This window comes from Siniperca chuatsi, linkage group LG16, assembly GCF_020085105.1.
Source record: "Siniperca chuatsi isolate FFG_IHB_CAS linkage group LG16, ASM2008510v1, whole genome shotgun sequence".
Classification (NCBI taxonomy): domain Eukaryota; kingdom Metazoa; phylum Chordata; class Actinopteri; order Centrarchiformes; family Sinipercidae; genus Siniperca; species Siniperca chuatsi.
In genome coordinates, this window is record NC_058057.1 from 19,989,792 (window position 1) to 20,008,341 (window position 18,550).

The 18,550-nt window shown below is 38.4% G+C and overlaps 1 protein-coding gene across 4 annotated transcripts in view; it reads left to right on the forward strand.

Annotated features, from left to right (window-relative positions):
- rngtt (RNA guanylyltransferase and 5'-phosphatase) overlaps positions 1-18,550 on the forward strand; it is a 91,663-nt gene that overhangs the window by 27,023 nt on the left and 46,090 nt on the right. For 2 of the 4 annotated variants that reach the window (XM_044168328.1, XM_044168331.1), the window contains 2 exons: positions 3,456-3,527; positions 12,926-13,090. In XM_044168328.1, coding sequence (XP_044024263.1) covers positions 3,456-3,527; positions 12,926-13,090 — 237 coding nt within the window. The remainder of the gene's footprint in view (positions 1-3,455; positions 3,528-12,925; positions 13,091-18,550) is intronic. The other 2 variants (XM_044168330.1, XM_044168329.1) reach the window with 2 other exon arrangements.

Here is an 18,550-nt window from a genome sequence, read left to right on the forward strand (position 1 = left end):
TGTAATGTTCCCGTCCTGCCTCTGCTGCTCAGTCTTGCAGGTAATTGAGATCAGTTGCCAAACGTTAGGTAAACGTAGAGCATGTTTCAGTCTGATGGTAGAGCCTGTCAAAGATGGCTGACGTGAAAATGATCATCCATGTCCTGGAGAAATTGCTAATGAAATGTTTTACAATTTTCTGTCACTGTTGCCTCTCTGTTCCACACTGTGTTGTGTTGTAACGCTCAGCAGTGTGCTTTCCGGGGTGGTGGCGGGGGTCGGTGACTTATCCTCACCCTGTAATACCAGACTCAGACTTTTATCGGCATGTTTGTGCTGTTTAGGTCACACAGGTCCCAGCTCACCCCAGCAGCAGGTGCACACGCACAAGTCATTATCAAACTCCCTAACTGAAAACATAGGCAAGGAAATTTCTGCATGTTCATGTCGTCAGCTAAGATTTGATTAGAAATGTCTCACAGTGTTTGTGTTTGGTATTCCAGTGCTGGAGATAACAGATAAGTTGCCTGTGATTGTTTTTGTTTTGCTCCCGGCCTTGTTTTGTCAGAGTTTAGCAATTTTATGTAAAATAGGTTTGTACTTCCTCGTGGCTTAACAGTTGCTGATTGATGCAGTGAATTTAGTTTCCTCACCCAGACAGGACATCTAATTGCAGCATATTAGTGTTCCTTTGAAGGAGCGGTGCAGATGTGTGTTTAGATTGCTACAAGGTTTGTTTTGACTCGCATTTATTCATCTGTTGATGCTTCTGGCTCTCAGTTCAGAGAGGCTGTGTTTGGCTGTTTACGGTGAGCCCTGCAAAAGCCCAGCTGTGTTGTCTGATATGTTTCATCTTTAGCCCAAAGGCACTGGTCTTTGTCTTCACATGCTATTTTGTAGTACAGTTTTTAATGAGCTTTACATCAACTTGTGTTCCAATATTGGATGAATGCGCAATGTAGATTGAATTCCTGGTGGTTTCCTTTGGTCACATTAATGTTCATCCGCTGCTCTGTGTCTGCGCAACGGTTCAGTGTACCAGATGCATAATGATGGCAGCCTCCTGGAATGACATCATTTCTTGTCTCCAACCTCTCCTTGCTTCGTGCTGTGCATGCCTCCCATTCACTCCCCTGTCTCCCCTTTACCAGTCTGGCATTGGCCTATGAATGTTGATGTTTGGTCCTTTGTCCAGTCAGATATGAAATAATTCTTTTGATTGATGACACAAGAGAAAATGGCACCCACCACTACTGGTGAAGCCAATGTGGAAGTGCCATCAGCTGCACTTCTTCAAATTACAGCTAGATGTTGGGACCAAAAACATTAGCCTCTGTAATGAGGGTTGTTTAAAAAGGCCCTCAATACAGAGGCAAAAGGAGTTTATGACCACTAATAGCACTATAGAGTAATGTTTTCACGAGCAGATCCTCGTTTTGTTGGTACTGAGGCGACACAATACACATTCCTTCCCTCTTTCCGTCAATAATTGTTGGCGGCAAAAAATCTTAACAGTGAGCCTGTGAACGCAGTGAGAAAGAACACTTCTAACAAGTACACGTGGATGTTAACATTGTACGATTTAAAATCTGTAAAAGAAAAATCAACCCTGTGTTGTAAAATGACAAATTACCTTGATTCCTTGCTTCCTTGAATTTGTGAGGAAAGAAATACATTTGACAGTTTGTTACACCTCACATACACACAAGGCATTTTGGGGAGAAACACTGAATGTAAATATAACTTTTGTTTGACGGTGTAGTCCCTCATTTAACTCATTTATTCAAACAACACGGACAGCAGTCTAAACAAGCGATGTGACTTCTATGGGCTGCGTCTAGCATCAGATGATGGTATTGTTAGCTGCTTCCTAAACACACACACAGTGGCTGGAAGGATGTGTTTAATTTATTGTTCCCATCCTTGCCAAATTTGTGGACTGCCTCACTATTCATGATGTCATTTGCATTAGACAAGGATGGATAACAACAACAATAATAATGATAATAATGACATCCCTACAATGTAAATGTTGTGATCTAGGGCCCCTAAAATTATTAAGTGAAGGAGAAAAAGTTATTTTAATAATAATAATTTTTTTGCTCCCAGGCCAGTGAAAATATACAAGGGGCCAGTAAAATGTCGATCTACTGGCCATGTGGGCCAGTGGGGAAATAATGCTACGTTGGACACTACATGCACACACACACTACTACATATGTTATTACGTGCGTCTCAACAGATGCTGCGAAACTGACCATTTCGAGCGCTTTTAGGACTGGAGCATACCAACATTCATTACAGATGGGACAGCAGTGGCTTAACTGTGATGTCCACACAGGCCCAGTAGAAATCCTGTCTGAGGCCACATTGTGAAGGAAATTAAGTGAAAATGGTGCATTAATCAGTTGTGCCAGGAATGCAGGCAACTATGTTGCAATATTTACGATAAGCTCATCTGGCCTGACCACTAAAGCAGAGTCCCTGGAACTCTGATAAAGCCAGTCTAAATAAAAACAGCTTCATCTAGTGGACTATTAAAAATGTTAACTTTTCCAAAAGAGAGCTGGAACATCGCATGACTCAAATTATCCAAAATAATTGAATTCTTTTTGATTGTTAATCTTAAATAACATGAATGTAAATAAATCAATCATCATTTTTGTATATTCGTGTCATTCCGCTATGACACCACCATGTTTGCTAATTTGGTCAAAATGGCTATATGAGTATTTCAGTCCCCAAAATACTGTTTTTGCATAATAGCTGGTCCTTTAAGTGACTTTTTACCTGCTGCTCTTTTACCTGTCAGTTACAGCAGTAGAGCACAGGTAGTCGCCTAAATATTTTATGAGGGCCAAGGCAATAAATATAGTTCTCTAAATGTAGAGCTTCACTCCCAAATTTATACCAGGTAAAGCATCAGAGTTGCAACGCTAATTTCACATACGCTACATCAGCGGTGGTGATGTTCGCATGCTCATCTCTGCTGTCACTGCATCTCATGGTTGTATAACAGTTATTTGAAAACTAATCATGTGTCTGTTGGGTGTCCTGCACCACCGCTGCACCTGACTCTCAATTTGAGAGCCTTGAATAATGGATGCACAGTGCTATTTCTGCTTCATGTCCTCCTTCTCTAGACCCCACCCCACATACACACCACACACCCACCTCCCCAATTCCTTTCTGTCCTTCCCATTGCTGCAGGCATCTCCCTCACTGAACATACATTCCCTTGAGAGCGCTCATGCCCTACTGTCCTGCTGTTAGTTTCCATCCTGCATAAGTACTTTCAAAGAGGAACCATTTTCTACATGTTATAACGTTAAGACTGCCCATATTAAGGACTCATCATCTCCACTCCATATATATATATTTATATTTATCTTTATCTCAATAACTGTGTCTTTTTGCACTCTGTCTCCTTTTTTCCACTCCCTCTCTTGACCCGACTCTTGTCTTTATCTCTGCAGGAGATGATCATTGACAAGGTGAATGGTCACCCCGTCCCTCGCTATTTGATATACGACATCATCAAATTCAATGTGAGTAGCCCAGCCATTTGAGAATGTGTTGTCTTTCCTTTGACCTATCACTCCTGAAAATCAGGATGTCAGACAGAATAAAGAAGCTATCACATTGGAAGCATGCCATTAACACTGTGGTTTTCCAGCATTTCCTTCTCCTTTTTACTAACTGTTAACAAGAGCCTGGTTCAGCGGAGGAAATTGTAATTTTTGTGGTCACAGTCTATCAGCAGTTGGTAGCATATATAATCAGAGCATGGGCTGTAAGTCAGGAAAAAGTATTGACGTAGGATGGGATTTACTTATCCAGTCACCTGAAAAATAAAATTCTCGCTTGGGTTCCTTAAAGGCAATGCTATAGCAGGCAGCAGAGCAGTGTTCATCCAGGCTTTGCAGTATTTGCACAGGGATGATGATGCTTGTCAGTCTGCATGCTGGAGAAAAGAGCATGGCTCTGCTTGATCCCACACCCTGTCACGCACCGGGCTTTACTAAAGCCTGACCTTAACCACAACACTGGGGCTGAACTGCGTCTGACCCTTCCTAAATATTTACAAGCTACATTTTTGTGCTTTTACTACTGAAATTGGTTTTGCTGACCTATTTTTTTCATAATCACTTAGAACAAAAATTTCATTAAATATTAATCCAAACCTTTAATATTGTCAGAGTCATTGTATTGGATTGAAGTGAGCCTAATGATCAGCCCATTACTTGCATTATAGTTGGGCTGCAGTAATCACCCTGGTGCATCTATACATGTAAAATGAGCTTTTATATATGTGTAATAGCATGTTTCTCCTGTTACATTATTTTGACCTTGCCATTTTTCTTAAGAACACTTAACACACTTCCGGATTGTAAAGGAATTAATCCCTTCAACCGATCTGCGTGCCGCTAATGGCAAGCAGGTGTGCACAGAGACAAATGAACTGACAGTTTGCCCTTAGCGAGCCTCTACTGTCTTCCTTATAGAAACTTGATGAATACCTTGGGATTGGGGGCTGTACTTTGGCTATTATGTTTGTCTGTAGCCTTTTTTTCTCCATTGATCAGAGACCACAAGCAAGCGGCTCAATATGGCTCCAGTGGTGAGGGGAACGTCTTTGTAGGATGGTGCAGAGGTTAGAAACTCCACATGACTCCCCCCCCCCCGAGCCATCAGTAAAGCGCTGTTGTATTGATCCTAGCTGGCCATCATTAGCCTTCCCCATTATCTGTGGTGGGCTGCACCTTGGCACTGAGGCTCCATCCTGGGACTAAGGATGGAAATGCAGCAGGAGGGAGAACAAACCACCTGCTAGGCCCATGGCCTAACGTGGCACCTTACTTGTTTGGAAAGTCGGGTGAAGCACAGTACTGGGATTCTTTTGATTAGAGTGAAATGAGAAGTGCGTGTCCTCTCGCGATGATGGGTAATATAGCTGTGAGTGGGGGGTCAGAGTTTACTTACTTCTGTGGATTTTGATGGAGATAAATGAGTTATGTCAGCATATACTGCTCTATTCATGTTGGAGCAATTAATATTTCTAGTCATCCTACAGAGTGTTATTATGTTGAAAGTGCTGATGTGTACAGTACCTCTTCAACCATATAACTGATTCACCCTGACTATCACCCCGAGACATCGAGTGAATTCTGTATTTCTGCTCTTGCTGCAAAGTATAAAAAGCCTTTTATTTTATTTTTTGTTTTCCTGGTAAGTTGTTGCTGCTTGTCAGTCAATGTCAGCTCCCCCACAGTTGGGGAGCTGACAAGATGTGATGAAAGCACAACAACAATTACATTATCTGTCCTTAATTTTCAAGTTGCTGTAGAAAGCTATTATCTTCAACTAAAACTGTGGAGGTTTGCATGTGACATCAACATCTATGTGCTGACACTTTGATTATTGTCTTTCATCTTGCAAAAAATAATCTTGTTTTAGGTGCAGAATTAGACAAGATAATTGGCTCAATCAGATTAACAGATGAGTAGAAAGGAGTGCTTTTAACATTCACCGTAGAAACCTTATCTGTCGAATTATGGGCTGCTGTACAGACATCAGCTCCATTTACTTCTGCTTGAGAAGTTTATCTGCAGGTACAGTCTGTAGCTCTGCAGGGTTTACCACCCTAAGAATAGTCCCTGGACTGCATCATTCCTTTCAAACCAACGGCAGCATCACTCTGATGACACGCTGTAGCTCCTCTGCAGTCACATCTCACCAGCAATATGCTGTCACATAGAGTATGTTTGAAATTTCTACTCCTACTCCATCTACTGTATACATTACACCTATGGTGGTAATGACTTCACTTTCTGCCGATAAGAAGTATGAGTCGATATATAAACACTAATAGTGGTGTTAAGGTTTTATTGGTCTCTAGCTAGCTAATAGTGGCTAACAATGACTTTATGATTAACCTGATTAATTTATATTTTCTCATAAATCACAATGAATCCAAGCCACTCTCATCCAAGGCACTTTCATCTGCATTTTGCCATTTAATATAGTGACATCAGTCTCCACCTTCATTTCCATGTTGAGCATGTGGTTAAACATGTGGACATTTATTAAGGAAACAAGGTGGTTATTATGGGGATAATTGTACTAAAATATAGCTGATGGGGCATTAATGTTCTCTATTTGATAACCATATAGCCTGAAAATTCAACACAGGATAGTTAGTGTTGTGCACTGGATTTTCTATAGAATACTAATGTACTTAGCTATAAATTAGGAACCCCTATCACTGGCTGCATATACCTCTATTTAGCACAGTTCACCCAGATAATGTTATTCATGTTGTTTTATTGGCTTCATTATAAGAGGATAATGCAATATATTCAGTATTTGAATTAAAAATTGTCATGAATCTAGTTTTCTTCTCTTTCCATAAATTAAACTTTCCTGAAACATAGTGATCTGACAGCTCTTTGCTACATGTAAGATGCATTTTTTATGCTGTTTTTGAACTCTATCTTAGAGGTAAGCACAACTCTGCATTAAAGTGACTCATAAAGGAGCAGGAACAGTAGGCTTCAGGGGCGCTTACAGTATAACTACATAGACTATTGTAATAACTTGTGGCCTACGACGGTCCAGTCTACATTTGCAGACACGAATGAAGTCTCTTCCAAAGCCAGAGACCAGAGAATTGAGACCCCAGCTTAATGTCAGGAATATGGTGAAATAGATGGTGGGAAAAGATGGAGACTCTACTGGGGGAAAGATCTGGTTCAAATCTGCTCTCATTAGTTGGGATTTGGATCCAAAACTTGAGTATTTTAAGCAAAAACCTGCATTCTGTCTTTGGAACAGCCCTAATGACCTAATCTTCTGACTTTAGAGGAACACTGCTGTATTCTGCTCACCACCACGAGGAACAGAGACAGGAATTCATAGTTTGAATGACATGTCCCTTCCCAATTATAATATAACCAACACACTAGCAATAACAAATGACAATTGGAGCAAAGTCTTAATGGAATAAATCTCATACTTGTGTATTATGGCTCCATGATGCAAACAGATAAAAAGGATACAGTGTGTAGTTATAAACAGTTTTAGGCCAAAACAGTCTAAAAGCCTCTATTTTTGTTAGAAATAACCCAAGGGAAACTGCACATTAAGCTTATGCTTCTGTTGACTGGCCCCAACACTGATTTTGTCACCTGCGTAAAATGTAATTTATTCCAAATTATCCCAGTCACACAGCTTTCAACAGTATTGCAGCACTGTTAGTTTTACATAAGATACTTTTGCTGCATTCTTCAATTCATCCATCAGCCTCTACAGTCTCATGCTGAAGAAGGCTTTATTTGTGATTCTGCAGCTCTCTGTTGTTTAACATTTAATGTGCGTTTATATATAGATTCTTTATGCACTTTACCCATAAAAGTGGTTATGTAAAGCACTGAATTGTACCATGTTGGACTTGATACAATCTTTGACTCTGTCCATTTATGATGAATGCATCTGTAGAATCATGTTCCATAATATAATGTTTAATATGGAAATGTTTTAAGAATCTTAGTTAAGAATACTCTTAAGAATACTATATAAACTCTGAATGTTGAACCAGTGTCATACATTTATTATTGTTGTTGACCACAGGTTGCTCTAAATCCTCAAGTGACTAGTGTTGGATTTATGTTTTGTTTCACTGGATTGAAGGATATGTTTCTCTCCTAAACTGATAGAGATCTTTAGGGCTGCAATTAATGATTATTTTTATTATCGATGAATCTGCAGATTATTGTCTTGATTAATTGTTTGGCTTTAAAATGTCAGAAAATAGCGGAAAATGCCCATCACTAGAGCTCAAGTTGAAATATTGAAATTGCATATGTCAAACTGTCAAAAAACCCAAACATACTCTGTTGACTATCATAGAAAACTAACAAACATTTATACCTGAATAGCTGGAACCATTGCATTTTTGACATTTATTCTAAAAAAATTGGGGCTGCAACTAACTATTATTTTCATTATCGATCTGGCAATTATTTTCTCAATTAATTGTTTGGTCTATAAAACATCAGAAAACAGCGGAAAATTTCTTTCAAAATTACTTTGACTAACAGTCCAAAACGCAAAGATATTCAGTTCGCTATCACATAAGACAAAGACAAGCAGAAAATTCTGTGAGAAAGTGAGAAATTAACTTGGGAATGTTTGGCATTTTTGCTTTAAAAAAATTATTGATTTCATTGATTATTTGACTAATTGTTTCAGCTCTAGAGGTTTGTATAAATAGACTGACATGAAAATTTGAGCATTACAGTACATGTGTAGTATTTGGAGCTATATAGGCAGCAGTGTCCTGAGGCGTATCAGAGGCATTCATTTATAGATTTGTATCTCTTATATCAAGCCTGATCCGCTGCTGTTGTTTGTCAAAAATGGTGAATTGTGCTCCGTTGAAATACTGGCTCTGGCATAGTTCAAACACACAGTGATGACAGTAAATCAGAAAGTGGAGCAGAACAAACAAATAAATGGCTGCCACAAGTTAGTTTATGCTATTCACACAGTGAGCTATTGAAATGCATTACCCCGTAGAACCACAATGATTTCACTGATATAATTTTCTTTATTCCCAGTAATGTTGGATTAACAAGATTCTTATCTGCTGTGTTTTCCTGTTGAACAGGCGTGGACAGCACATGCCTTGAATCATTCACACTTACATCTTGTTCTGTCCTGATGACACAGCTGACAGATGGTGCAGAATGTGTGGGACATGATACCAGCTGTTGCTCCAGGAGACTGTAGATGCAGTCAACCTAATAGAAAAACAAGTACTCAAAGTGATGCCTAGACGAGTGTTTTCCAAACTTTAATTTGCCTTTGACCTTATTTGTTGCCAAATTGTCCTTATAGAGTTGTTAAGGCTGCATTAAGCAAGTCAGACAGACTCAAACTAAAACAAAGTCACAGAGACACAGTCATGCCATACTGCTCAATTATCAAGTCATTATGGCTAATGTGTTGGCAAACAATTGCTTACTTGCACATCCAGCAAACACAGGGCAACATGGACATCCCAATTGAGTCATTTCAGGCCACCTGATGAATGCAAGTCCAATATCTAATCTACCTTTTATCTGTTTTGGACCAGCTACTCCTTAAGGTGATTTTAATAATTAATTGTACTAGGGCTGCAACTAACAATTATTTTCATTTTCGATGAATCTGCTGATTGTTTTCTTGAGTAAATTAAATGAATTGTTTTGGCCAGAAAATAATGAAAATCGCCCATCACCATTTCTCAGAACCCAAGCTGACGTCTTCGGGTTGTTTGTTTTGTCCAACCAGCAGTCCAAAACCAAAAGATATTCAAGTTATAATCACATGAATTAGAGAATGGTTAATTGATTATCAAAATACTTTATTTTCTGATATATTTTCTATTTATTTTCTGTGAAACGCCTAATCATTTCAGCTCTAAATTTTACCGTAGTCAAATTGCCTGAAATGTAACAGTCAGCCATGGCTTCACCCCTATAGGGTGTAGTCTTCGTACTGTAACTAGGATAATAGTTGGAGTTAATTCCCAAACTGTGTGTTTTTATATTTTGCATGATTTAAAGACTCATGACCAGAGTGAATCTTGTTGTTTTATAATCTCGATTTTAATGACATCATGTTACTACTTAGGGCTACATTTTCAAATTTCATCTGTATTTTAAAGACATAATTAGTGTAATTCACAATTGAGTAAAATCTTATGAGAAACACAATTCTCATCCTTCACACCATTCTAGGAATAGTAATTGTTTTTTCTCACACATTCTAGTATCACTATACTCTGCAGGCACAGCCGTGTTTTCTGTGGTTGTATGTGAAAAGTAATTGAAGATATGTTTTTTGTTGTTCATAAGGATTTGCATTATACTTGCTTACATAAGACCTGATCTTCTTTTCTTTTTGTTGAATGTCTGTATGACTCACGAGTCAGTACAGTCTAGTAATTGCATCTAATCTTAACTAATTATTGGCCATCCACCTCCTCACCCACTTTATAAAAAGGGCCCAATAATTCCATTGAAAGCTCTTGAGAAGAGATTTGGCCTTTACCAAACAGTAACAGAGCAGAATACAAATGCCGCCTAGTCACACCTTCCTGTTCAGTGCCTCTCGATATAAATCAGGTTATATTGATCCATAACTCACTTGACTAGGAACAATAAAGGTGTAAATGTTTCACTGTATATTTTGTGTTTTTATTTTATTTGAACATTTTTTTCAAAAGGGTAAAAACAACACACAATGAGAAATGTTGGAATTTGCAAGAGAAGCCAAAGGTTTGTCTGGTACCCCTTCCAGTGTTAAACACACAGCTTTGAAGAAAGGTTTACTGTAGAGCTGCAACAGTTAGTCTATTAATCGATTAGTCGATCAACAGGAAATTAATCTGCAACAATTTTCTTAACTGAATAACTGTAGTTTCTTTTTTTTCCTTTTTTTTTTTTTAACCAAAATCCAAAACATTTGCTGGTTCCAGCTTCTCAAATGTGATGATTTGATGCTTTTCTCTGTCTTCTATGACAGTAAACTGAATATCTTTGAGTTTTTTTACTGTTGGTTGTACAAAATCAGACGCCACCTTGGTCTGAGGGGAAAAAAGAAGCATTCACAATATTTTTTTCTGACCGTTTAAAGCGATTAATTGAGTAAGTAATTGGCAGATTAATTAATAATGAAAATAATTATTACTTGTAGCCAAATGTTACAGTGAACTTTACATGTAAATGTATATACATACAGAAGTATAACATTTGGAGATAGATAGTAGAATGTCATAATGAGACATTTTCTACATAAAATAGAAAAATTACGGGCCCTAAGATTGATCCTTGAGGACCTCCCAAAGGAAAGCCTCCTATAGCCTGAGGAAACATTTTTCCATAAATGTTTCCACATTGTTTTCCTATAAGCAAATATAACGTTTTCTTTTGCAATAAGATATTATAAGTATGTAAAATGCCTTTTTTATTAAGGTCATATTTATTCATATCATTGAGCAGTTGTACCAGGACCATTCAAATTGAGTTTCTCTCTTTAAAACCAAACTCATAAGAATAGTGAAGAACTGTTGTCAAACTACTCAACAGAAAATTAAGTTTATGGCAAACAATGGAAGAATGGAAATGGGTCAGTAGTTTGAAAATATTCATGGGCTACCTGTTTTAAAAAGGGGCAAAGTTTTGCCTTTTTAAACTGATCAAGAAAACATCCAATTTGGGAGATAGATTGGAAATGTGAAAAAGCATTTGGGATGTATGGACGTTTTTCTGCTCATCATGGCCAGGTGACGTAGTTTGCCTCTCGTTCTGTCTCTTGGCAAAAAAAATAAATGGCAGCTTGGTTGCTGAGTTTGAGCTCCCTTTTTTCTCTCTCTGATGACTTGTGAGAAATATTAAATGTCAAATTGTTGTCATACATTTAGTCCATCTCTATCTGGCACCTTTACAAAGCTCACTTACATTTTTCTTCTTTCAGTGAGTTTCTTTTTTTTGTGCTGATAAAAGTGAGTCATTATTTTAAATCACTTTGTCAACTTAGATATGTGGTGGTCAATTGACCATGCTGTACCAGTTTGGTTTCATCACAACTTCTCTGATTCCATTTAATACTTTAAAGTGGTCATATAGTCATGTTTGTTAAATTTGTTACTTTGCTGTTGTAATTTTCCACCCAAGCTTCTTTATTAAAACCAGGGACAGGAACTCAAATATTGTTGTATTTTTTCTGCCACAGTCACAGTGGTCCGGCAGATGGCTTTGGTGGCACCTTTGCTCTGCCTTAGTGACCCTGTCTATTTAAGAGGCAGTGATGGCTCAGGTCGCTGTGCTTATCTGTTTAGAACAACTGTGTGTGGCTGGACAATGGTGGGAATAAGCTGTTGTCATAGTGACAAAGAAAAACTGATTCCACTATACTGTTTATCTTTGGTGTTGACATTCCCATGAGCTCAACTGATGTCCAGGTCTTACTGTATGTACCTGCGTACTGCTCACATATATTGTAGCCATAAATACGTTTATACGCTGTATAAAACTTATACTCACTTCTATTGATGCTATGAGGACGTGATTGTGTGTGGCAAGGTTTTATAGTGCTAGTTAGGGCTGCAAGTAATGATTATTTTCATTATTGATTCATCTGTTGATTATTTGCATGGCTAATCAATTAATCATTTGGTCCATAAAATGTCACAAAATAGTAAATGCCCATAATTTCCCAAAGCCCAACTTGACATATTTGCAAATCTTATCAAAACCTCATCATATGAAAACCTAAAGATATTTAGTTTAATAGATAGACAAAGAAAACCAGCCTGATATTCTCATCTTGAGAAGCTGAAACCAGATAGTTTTTGGCGATTTTACCTAAAAAAAATTATTGATTGATTATGAAAATATTTGCCAATTTTAATTTTCTGTCGATCAACTAATCACTAATCGACTAATCATTTAATGTCCAGCGCTAATCCTATGGCTCATCACCGTGTTGCCACATGTCAGGTTCTGAATCCAATAAAACGCTGTATAAAGTATACTTTAGAGTTGGTGTGACAGCGGTGTAGAGGTATATTGGTCCACTTTTGAAAATGTCTGTTTTGTTGTGACTCACAAAAGTGTGAGCCCTGTACCTCACAAAAAGTTAGATTAACAGTGTTGCTATGGCAGTGAATTGGCAGCTCATTAATCTTGTAATATCTGTAAAATATTCTTCCAAAAGAATTTCATGTTAGATATATGCTCCATTGCACCATTGAGTCCAAATGAAGACTATTCTGTATTGTTTTGGCTTATTGATGGTATTAATATTGATGACAATGATTTTTATCTGCATAACAGTCTAAATGAAATCACTCCCAGGGTACATTAAGAGATGACTGAGTTTGTTTGTTTTTGTGTTTTAGGGACAGCCTGTTGGCCAGTGTGATTTCAATATCCGGCTGTTATGCATTGAAAAGGAGATCATTTCTCCCCGGATGGAAAAGATGAAGACTGGACAGATTGACAAAACCAAGGAACCCTTCAGTGTCCGAAATAAGCCCTTCTTTGACATTCATGCATCACGCAAGGTAAAGTGAACAAAGGCATCCTTTTCACTTTCCAAGCCATTATTCTCCCCATTTCATTCACATATGGGACCCAGTCAAAACTCATTCCTGCTTTTCTCACTAAGATGTACACATCCAGATGACCCAAAATTCTTACATATTGTATAAATGAAATTTGTGAGTCAGTGTTAAGTTACCTCCCTGGAAGTTGTGTTTTCCAGGGCAACAGTTCTTCATAGGGTTTTCCAAGGCAAATTGGTCCCAGGTGAGAAGCCAGAGCAAGAGCAATTGAAAGACATCTATGTACCGGCGTCTTATGGAAAGCACAATCTCATCCAGTATAGGGAAACAGGCTGGTATGAGGGACCTTGCAGTGCCTGGTAGCTGGTCCTATACCCATTGGGACCGATCAGGCTCGGCCTCACAACATAGTGTGTGTTGGCTGCCATGTGCCACCTATGTGGCAGGAAAAGGCTGAGGCCTTGACATGCCCCTGCCTGTGAAAACTGGCTCTCAAGACCCCGGGGTTTCGACTTATGCCACAGTCCTGGAAGCTGGATCCTGCCATTTATTAAACCTCAGATTCAGGAGGGGGGATTGTGGATCTTGTTGTGGAGGAATGAACCAGTTTTTTACTCTTGTAAAGATACTGGAGGGGCCATTAGAGTTTGTCCATCCATTCTCTATTGTATTGTCAACTTAGGGAAGGCTTATGATCAGGGACATGGCTAGATGCCTTCTGGGGATGTAAAAATGGGTTTCCGGGCTATTGTCATCCAGTCCTTGTATAACTGGAGTTGTGTCCGTATTCTTAGCAAAAAATCAAGCACATTCCTGGTGGACTCTGGGCTCTTCCAAGGTTTAGCCTTGTCATTAATTCTGACTTTCATGTAGCCCCCTTTCACAGGAACTTTTCCAGAAACTCAGGAACCTTTTTAGGAACTCAGGAACTTTATCTGTGTCTTGACCAGAGGCACCAGGGTCTAAATGTCAGTCCTGGGGAATAGTTCCTGGCCCCCAAAAAGTCATTGCTTTGTAGGTAATACCTCTGGTAAGCCAGAAACTATCTTGGTGCAGTTTGCTATACTGATGACTTTGATATCATTGATTGGTCAAGCACGTGCCTTGTGCCTTGTCTATAAAGCTCTGCTGCCAGCTCCTCCATGTGTATTAAGCTTCAATTGACAATGATTCCCTCTTCCTATGTCTTTGTCTCAGCCTGTGCGACTACACGGTGAGGTATAAGTAGATTAATGTCAAAAAGATGGCAGAGTAAAGCATTACATTACACTGCTGATCTAAGTCATTATTGTGTGAGTTGGTAAGTACGGTAAAGGACATGATTCCATAGATTTTGTTGGACGTTTCCTAGCACCTGGCATGGCTATAATTTCTGCTTGATAATACCAAGAATAAGTGTTAAATGCATGATGTTAATAGTCACATTTTCTTGAATATTTTGGTTCAGATGATCACATTTTTTGCATTTTCCTTGTTCCATATAATAAATAAATGATCACACCTTAGGTTAAAATACTGTGCTGTTCACAGGCTGAGGACATCAGAGCTTTTATCCTCTGAATAGCTGTTAAGCCTTTCTCAAAGGCCTGCCCTAATATCAGGTCTGTGGGAGGTCAGAGTGCAATTAATTTGATGCTTTGCTCGGGCCAAGATCAGCCGGAAACCTTGGCACTGCACATTCACAGATGATCAAAGTATACGGAGGGGGTGAAATTTTAGACATTTTTTGTGTTGTGGTCATGTCTTCCTCTGCCAACAATGATATCTTGGTATTTTTGTCCTTTTTAAAATTCTTAGTATGAATAGTTGAGTTACCTCTGGTCTAACCCTGTGCTGTCTACTGCTCTAAAAACTTTTATGAAGGATCACCCCCCACCCTTTTGTGGGGTATGTTGATGAAGATATTCTAGAAATGAAGTCACTGGGACTATGTCTGGTTTCTGACTGCTCTATTGTGTTGTGTAGTGGCCATCTGCTCCCCATACAGCCATATCTCTGTTGTATGGGGCATTAAAAGAGGGAAACTAGAATCTGTCTCATTAATTCATGGCTGCACAACCCTCCACTTCATGGCATATCAACCAGAAATTCCTTTTAGGAAAATGTCAGTCAGATGCTGGAGTTGTATGATGGCTTTTGTCTGTTGCTACGCTGCTGTTTTTCATCTCAGACACTTATACATTCATGCTGCCATTTTCCACCAATTGGGAACATTTATTCTCTTTGCTTCCTCCACTTGTCCAATTATCTTACAAAGACCCCTTTTTGTATTACAGAAATTGTACATTGGGACAACCAGATAATATATTTTTGGAATTTCCCTCTTGTGTAAGTTGAATGGACTTGGCTGACAAAATATATTTTGAATAGAAAATAATTCTGAATTTAATGGCTTTTCCTAACGCAGTTGGTGGTGTCTGATCTCCAGTTAATTGCATGTTGCATGTTTAGTTTTGTACTTAGAGCATTTAATACTGCAACCTATCTTTAAGAGATTCTACTCTACTTTTATTGGTGGATTTATTGTCATGCATCTGATGTGAACAAGACTGGTGTGAACCAGGCCCCTCACTTACAGTACATACTCTTGCTACTTACAGCACCTGCAGAAAATTATGGAAGATTTAAAATAAATATTGGACACTGGTAAACTGACCAAAGAGATCTGTGTATTTCTTTCAAGGAATTAGAAATCAAGTCAAGACTGGGATTTCTGGTCATTTTCTTGCTCGTTGCTGCAACAGAATTGGCAATTACATAGAGAACCTGTTTATGAGGCAGAAATTCATATTTCTCCTGGGATTATAGAAGTGAGTGTTACAGTTTAGGGGGCTACAGAGAGCTGATGATTTTTTCAATTTCCATAGAGAGTGGGCTTAACAAGTCAAAAAAAAAAAACCATCCAACTCAAACTGTTTTTAATATGTTTCATGTTTTCAGACCAGGATATGCAAAGCTCAACTATTTGTAACATGGGCTTTTCTTATGACCTTGAGGATAAATCCCAAAAGTTAGAACTCCTAAGTGCTGAAATTTGTTGAAATGTTTTGGATGTAGTGAGTTTGATTAAATTAATTTTGTTCACCTGAATGCCGCACTCGCAATACAATTGCCTGTACAGCTGCAACGATTAATCGATTAGTTGACTAGTTAGTTAGCTTCTGATAATAGATTAATTGTTGTGAATCATTCTTGAAGAAAAAAAGAAGAAAATTCTCCTGTCCCAAATTCTCAAATGTGAATGTTTGAAGGTTTCTTCGTTTTCTCAGCTTGTAGACATTCTATAGACCAAATGATTAATTGGATCACCGAGAAAATAATCGAGATTGATTGATAATGAAAACAATTATTTGTTGAAGCTCTAATTGCATGTTTTTAGTAGCCTGGACATTGCTGGGTGACCCTTATTTTAATATATTGGGTGGATAGGATGCACTTAAATCAGCTGTTTTTGTTAGCAGCTGTCAAATTGTCTTCATTTAGACAGTGCTAGACATTTAGTGTTGTCTAGATTCCATATGTTTTTCAATATATCCCATGATTTTATATGCACAAATTATGGTTACATTTGTCCAACTTACTTCATCGTTCTCCAAAGCAGGAATCATTTAATTGGAGTAATTATTTTCTTTCTTTCTTTTTTTAGTTCTTGAAAGTGAAACATTTGATGAGGTGTACCCTGTTTGAATAAGCCATTTGCAGAACATACAGTAATTAAATGTGACTCATGGTGTATTCAGATTTAATAAAGTCACAAAAGGAAATTAGATGGTGTTAATTTGTCTTTGCCCTTCACAGAATATCTAATATCCCTCGCTCATTTATCATATCTCTAAAGAAATTAGGCCTAAGCTGAATAAAGTTTCCCCTATGAGACTGATATCTCCAGTTAACCCCAGGCCATCACCCACCTCCTCCCAAGACTTCAGGTGAAAGAATTAGTTTCTTACCCGAGAGTCGATCTCATGTTGAAATACCCTTTTGAACTGAGATTGAATTTGGATAGAGACCTTCTGTCGAGATACTTCTGTAAGATTGCAGCTTTTTCATGGAGCTCTAACCTAATCACAGTAGGTGAGATTAAGGTTTAGTGTTTGAACTGAATACAAAATAGCCAAAAGATTTTTATGAAATCACAATAGCTGATGTGCATTAAAGTGTCTATTTTGTTTGGTGGGCTGTTTATCTTGCATTGAGAGCTACTTTGCTGCTGCAGTTTCCTCACAAGAATATTACCTTACAAGTTTGATCTTGACTGCATCCTATGGACTTGTTACAACAGACTGATAAAAACAAATTTGTGGTTTCAATCACAGTTTTGTTTCCAGTTACGTTTAATTTGAGACCCACCTGTAGATTCTTTTTGCTGTTCCTTTCCAGGCTATCCAGACATTTTCTGATTTCAATTTTCTGATTGTGTGTTACCTGATAGGGTGATACTCGATTCCATGCTAAGCTTGTGGTTAGGTTGAAGCTTATTAAGAGACATTTTATACATCAGGGTCTCAGGCTTATCATTAATACATTAGCACTGTGTTGATTGTCACCTGTGGCTGTCGTGTGGACCTGAGGCCTACACATTATAAGCAGCCCAGTGGTTACAGAATAAGTGCAGAGAGTTTAACCTAACACCAGCGCGTCTTCATATGAGTTATCTGCTGTATATAAATTTTAAATTAATTCCAAAGACATTTATTTTTAGAAATTAAACAGATATCTCTGCAAAGCCAGAAATGCCTTCGCCATCTTTCTAGATAAGATGTAAATGGATTGATGCACTTGGAAAGGTCTCCACAAATGGAATCCAGGTTCAGATAATTAACATTTTCAGTGCAGAGATTAGGTGAAATCTGAGAGCGTGCCCTGCAGCTCAGGCTGTAGCAAGGTTCTCCAGACAGTGTATTGAGTAACTTCAGCCAACCACATAACTGCGATGACAAGGCTCTTTATCCTTTCCTGACAGTTAACAGTCCTTGACTGAATGTAAATGTCCTCCTCACATGGTCCTCCTCTTGTCTTTATACCCTGATCCATGAGTCAGAGTCTTCCTGTCAGGGCAGCTTTGTGGTGGCCAGGCTAGATTTAAAAAAAGTAACTCCTCCTTAACAGCATGTCTCATTAGCTGAGTGCTGTCAGTCTGCAGGTTCCTTGTTTCTCACTGACCTCACACCTATGTCAGCTGTCGAGTCTCCAACTGTTGGAGATGGAAAAGCAAGACCCTGGGTCTCTGTCATCTTTGTTTACTTTATGTGTGCTTTAACTAAAATAAAAATCAGGCTTTTGGTATTGTGCTGTATCTGAGGTCGATATCTGAGTTAGTTTGTGGTGATTCCACGCCAACTGTATCAGCTCAAATACAGAGATGTAATAGGTGCTTAGAATTTCCCCTATCTATGTTTCTGTCATTTCACAATATTGTTATAAGCCTTCTGCTGGATCATGGCAGAACTAGTGAAGTAA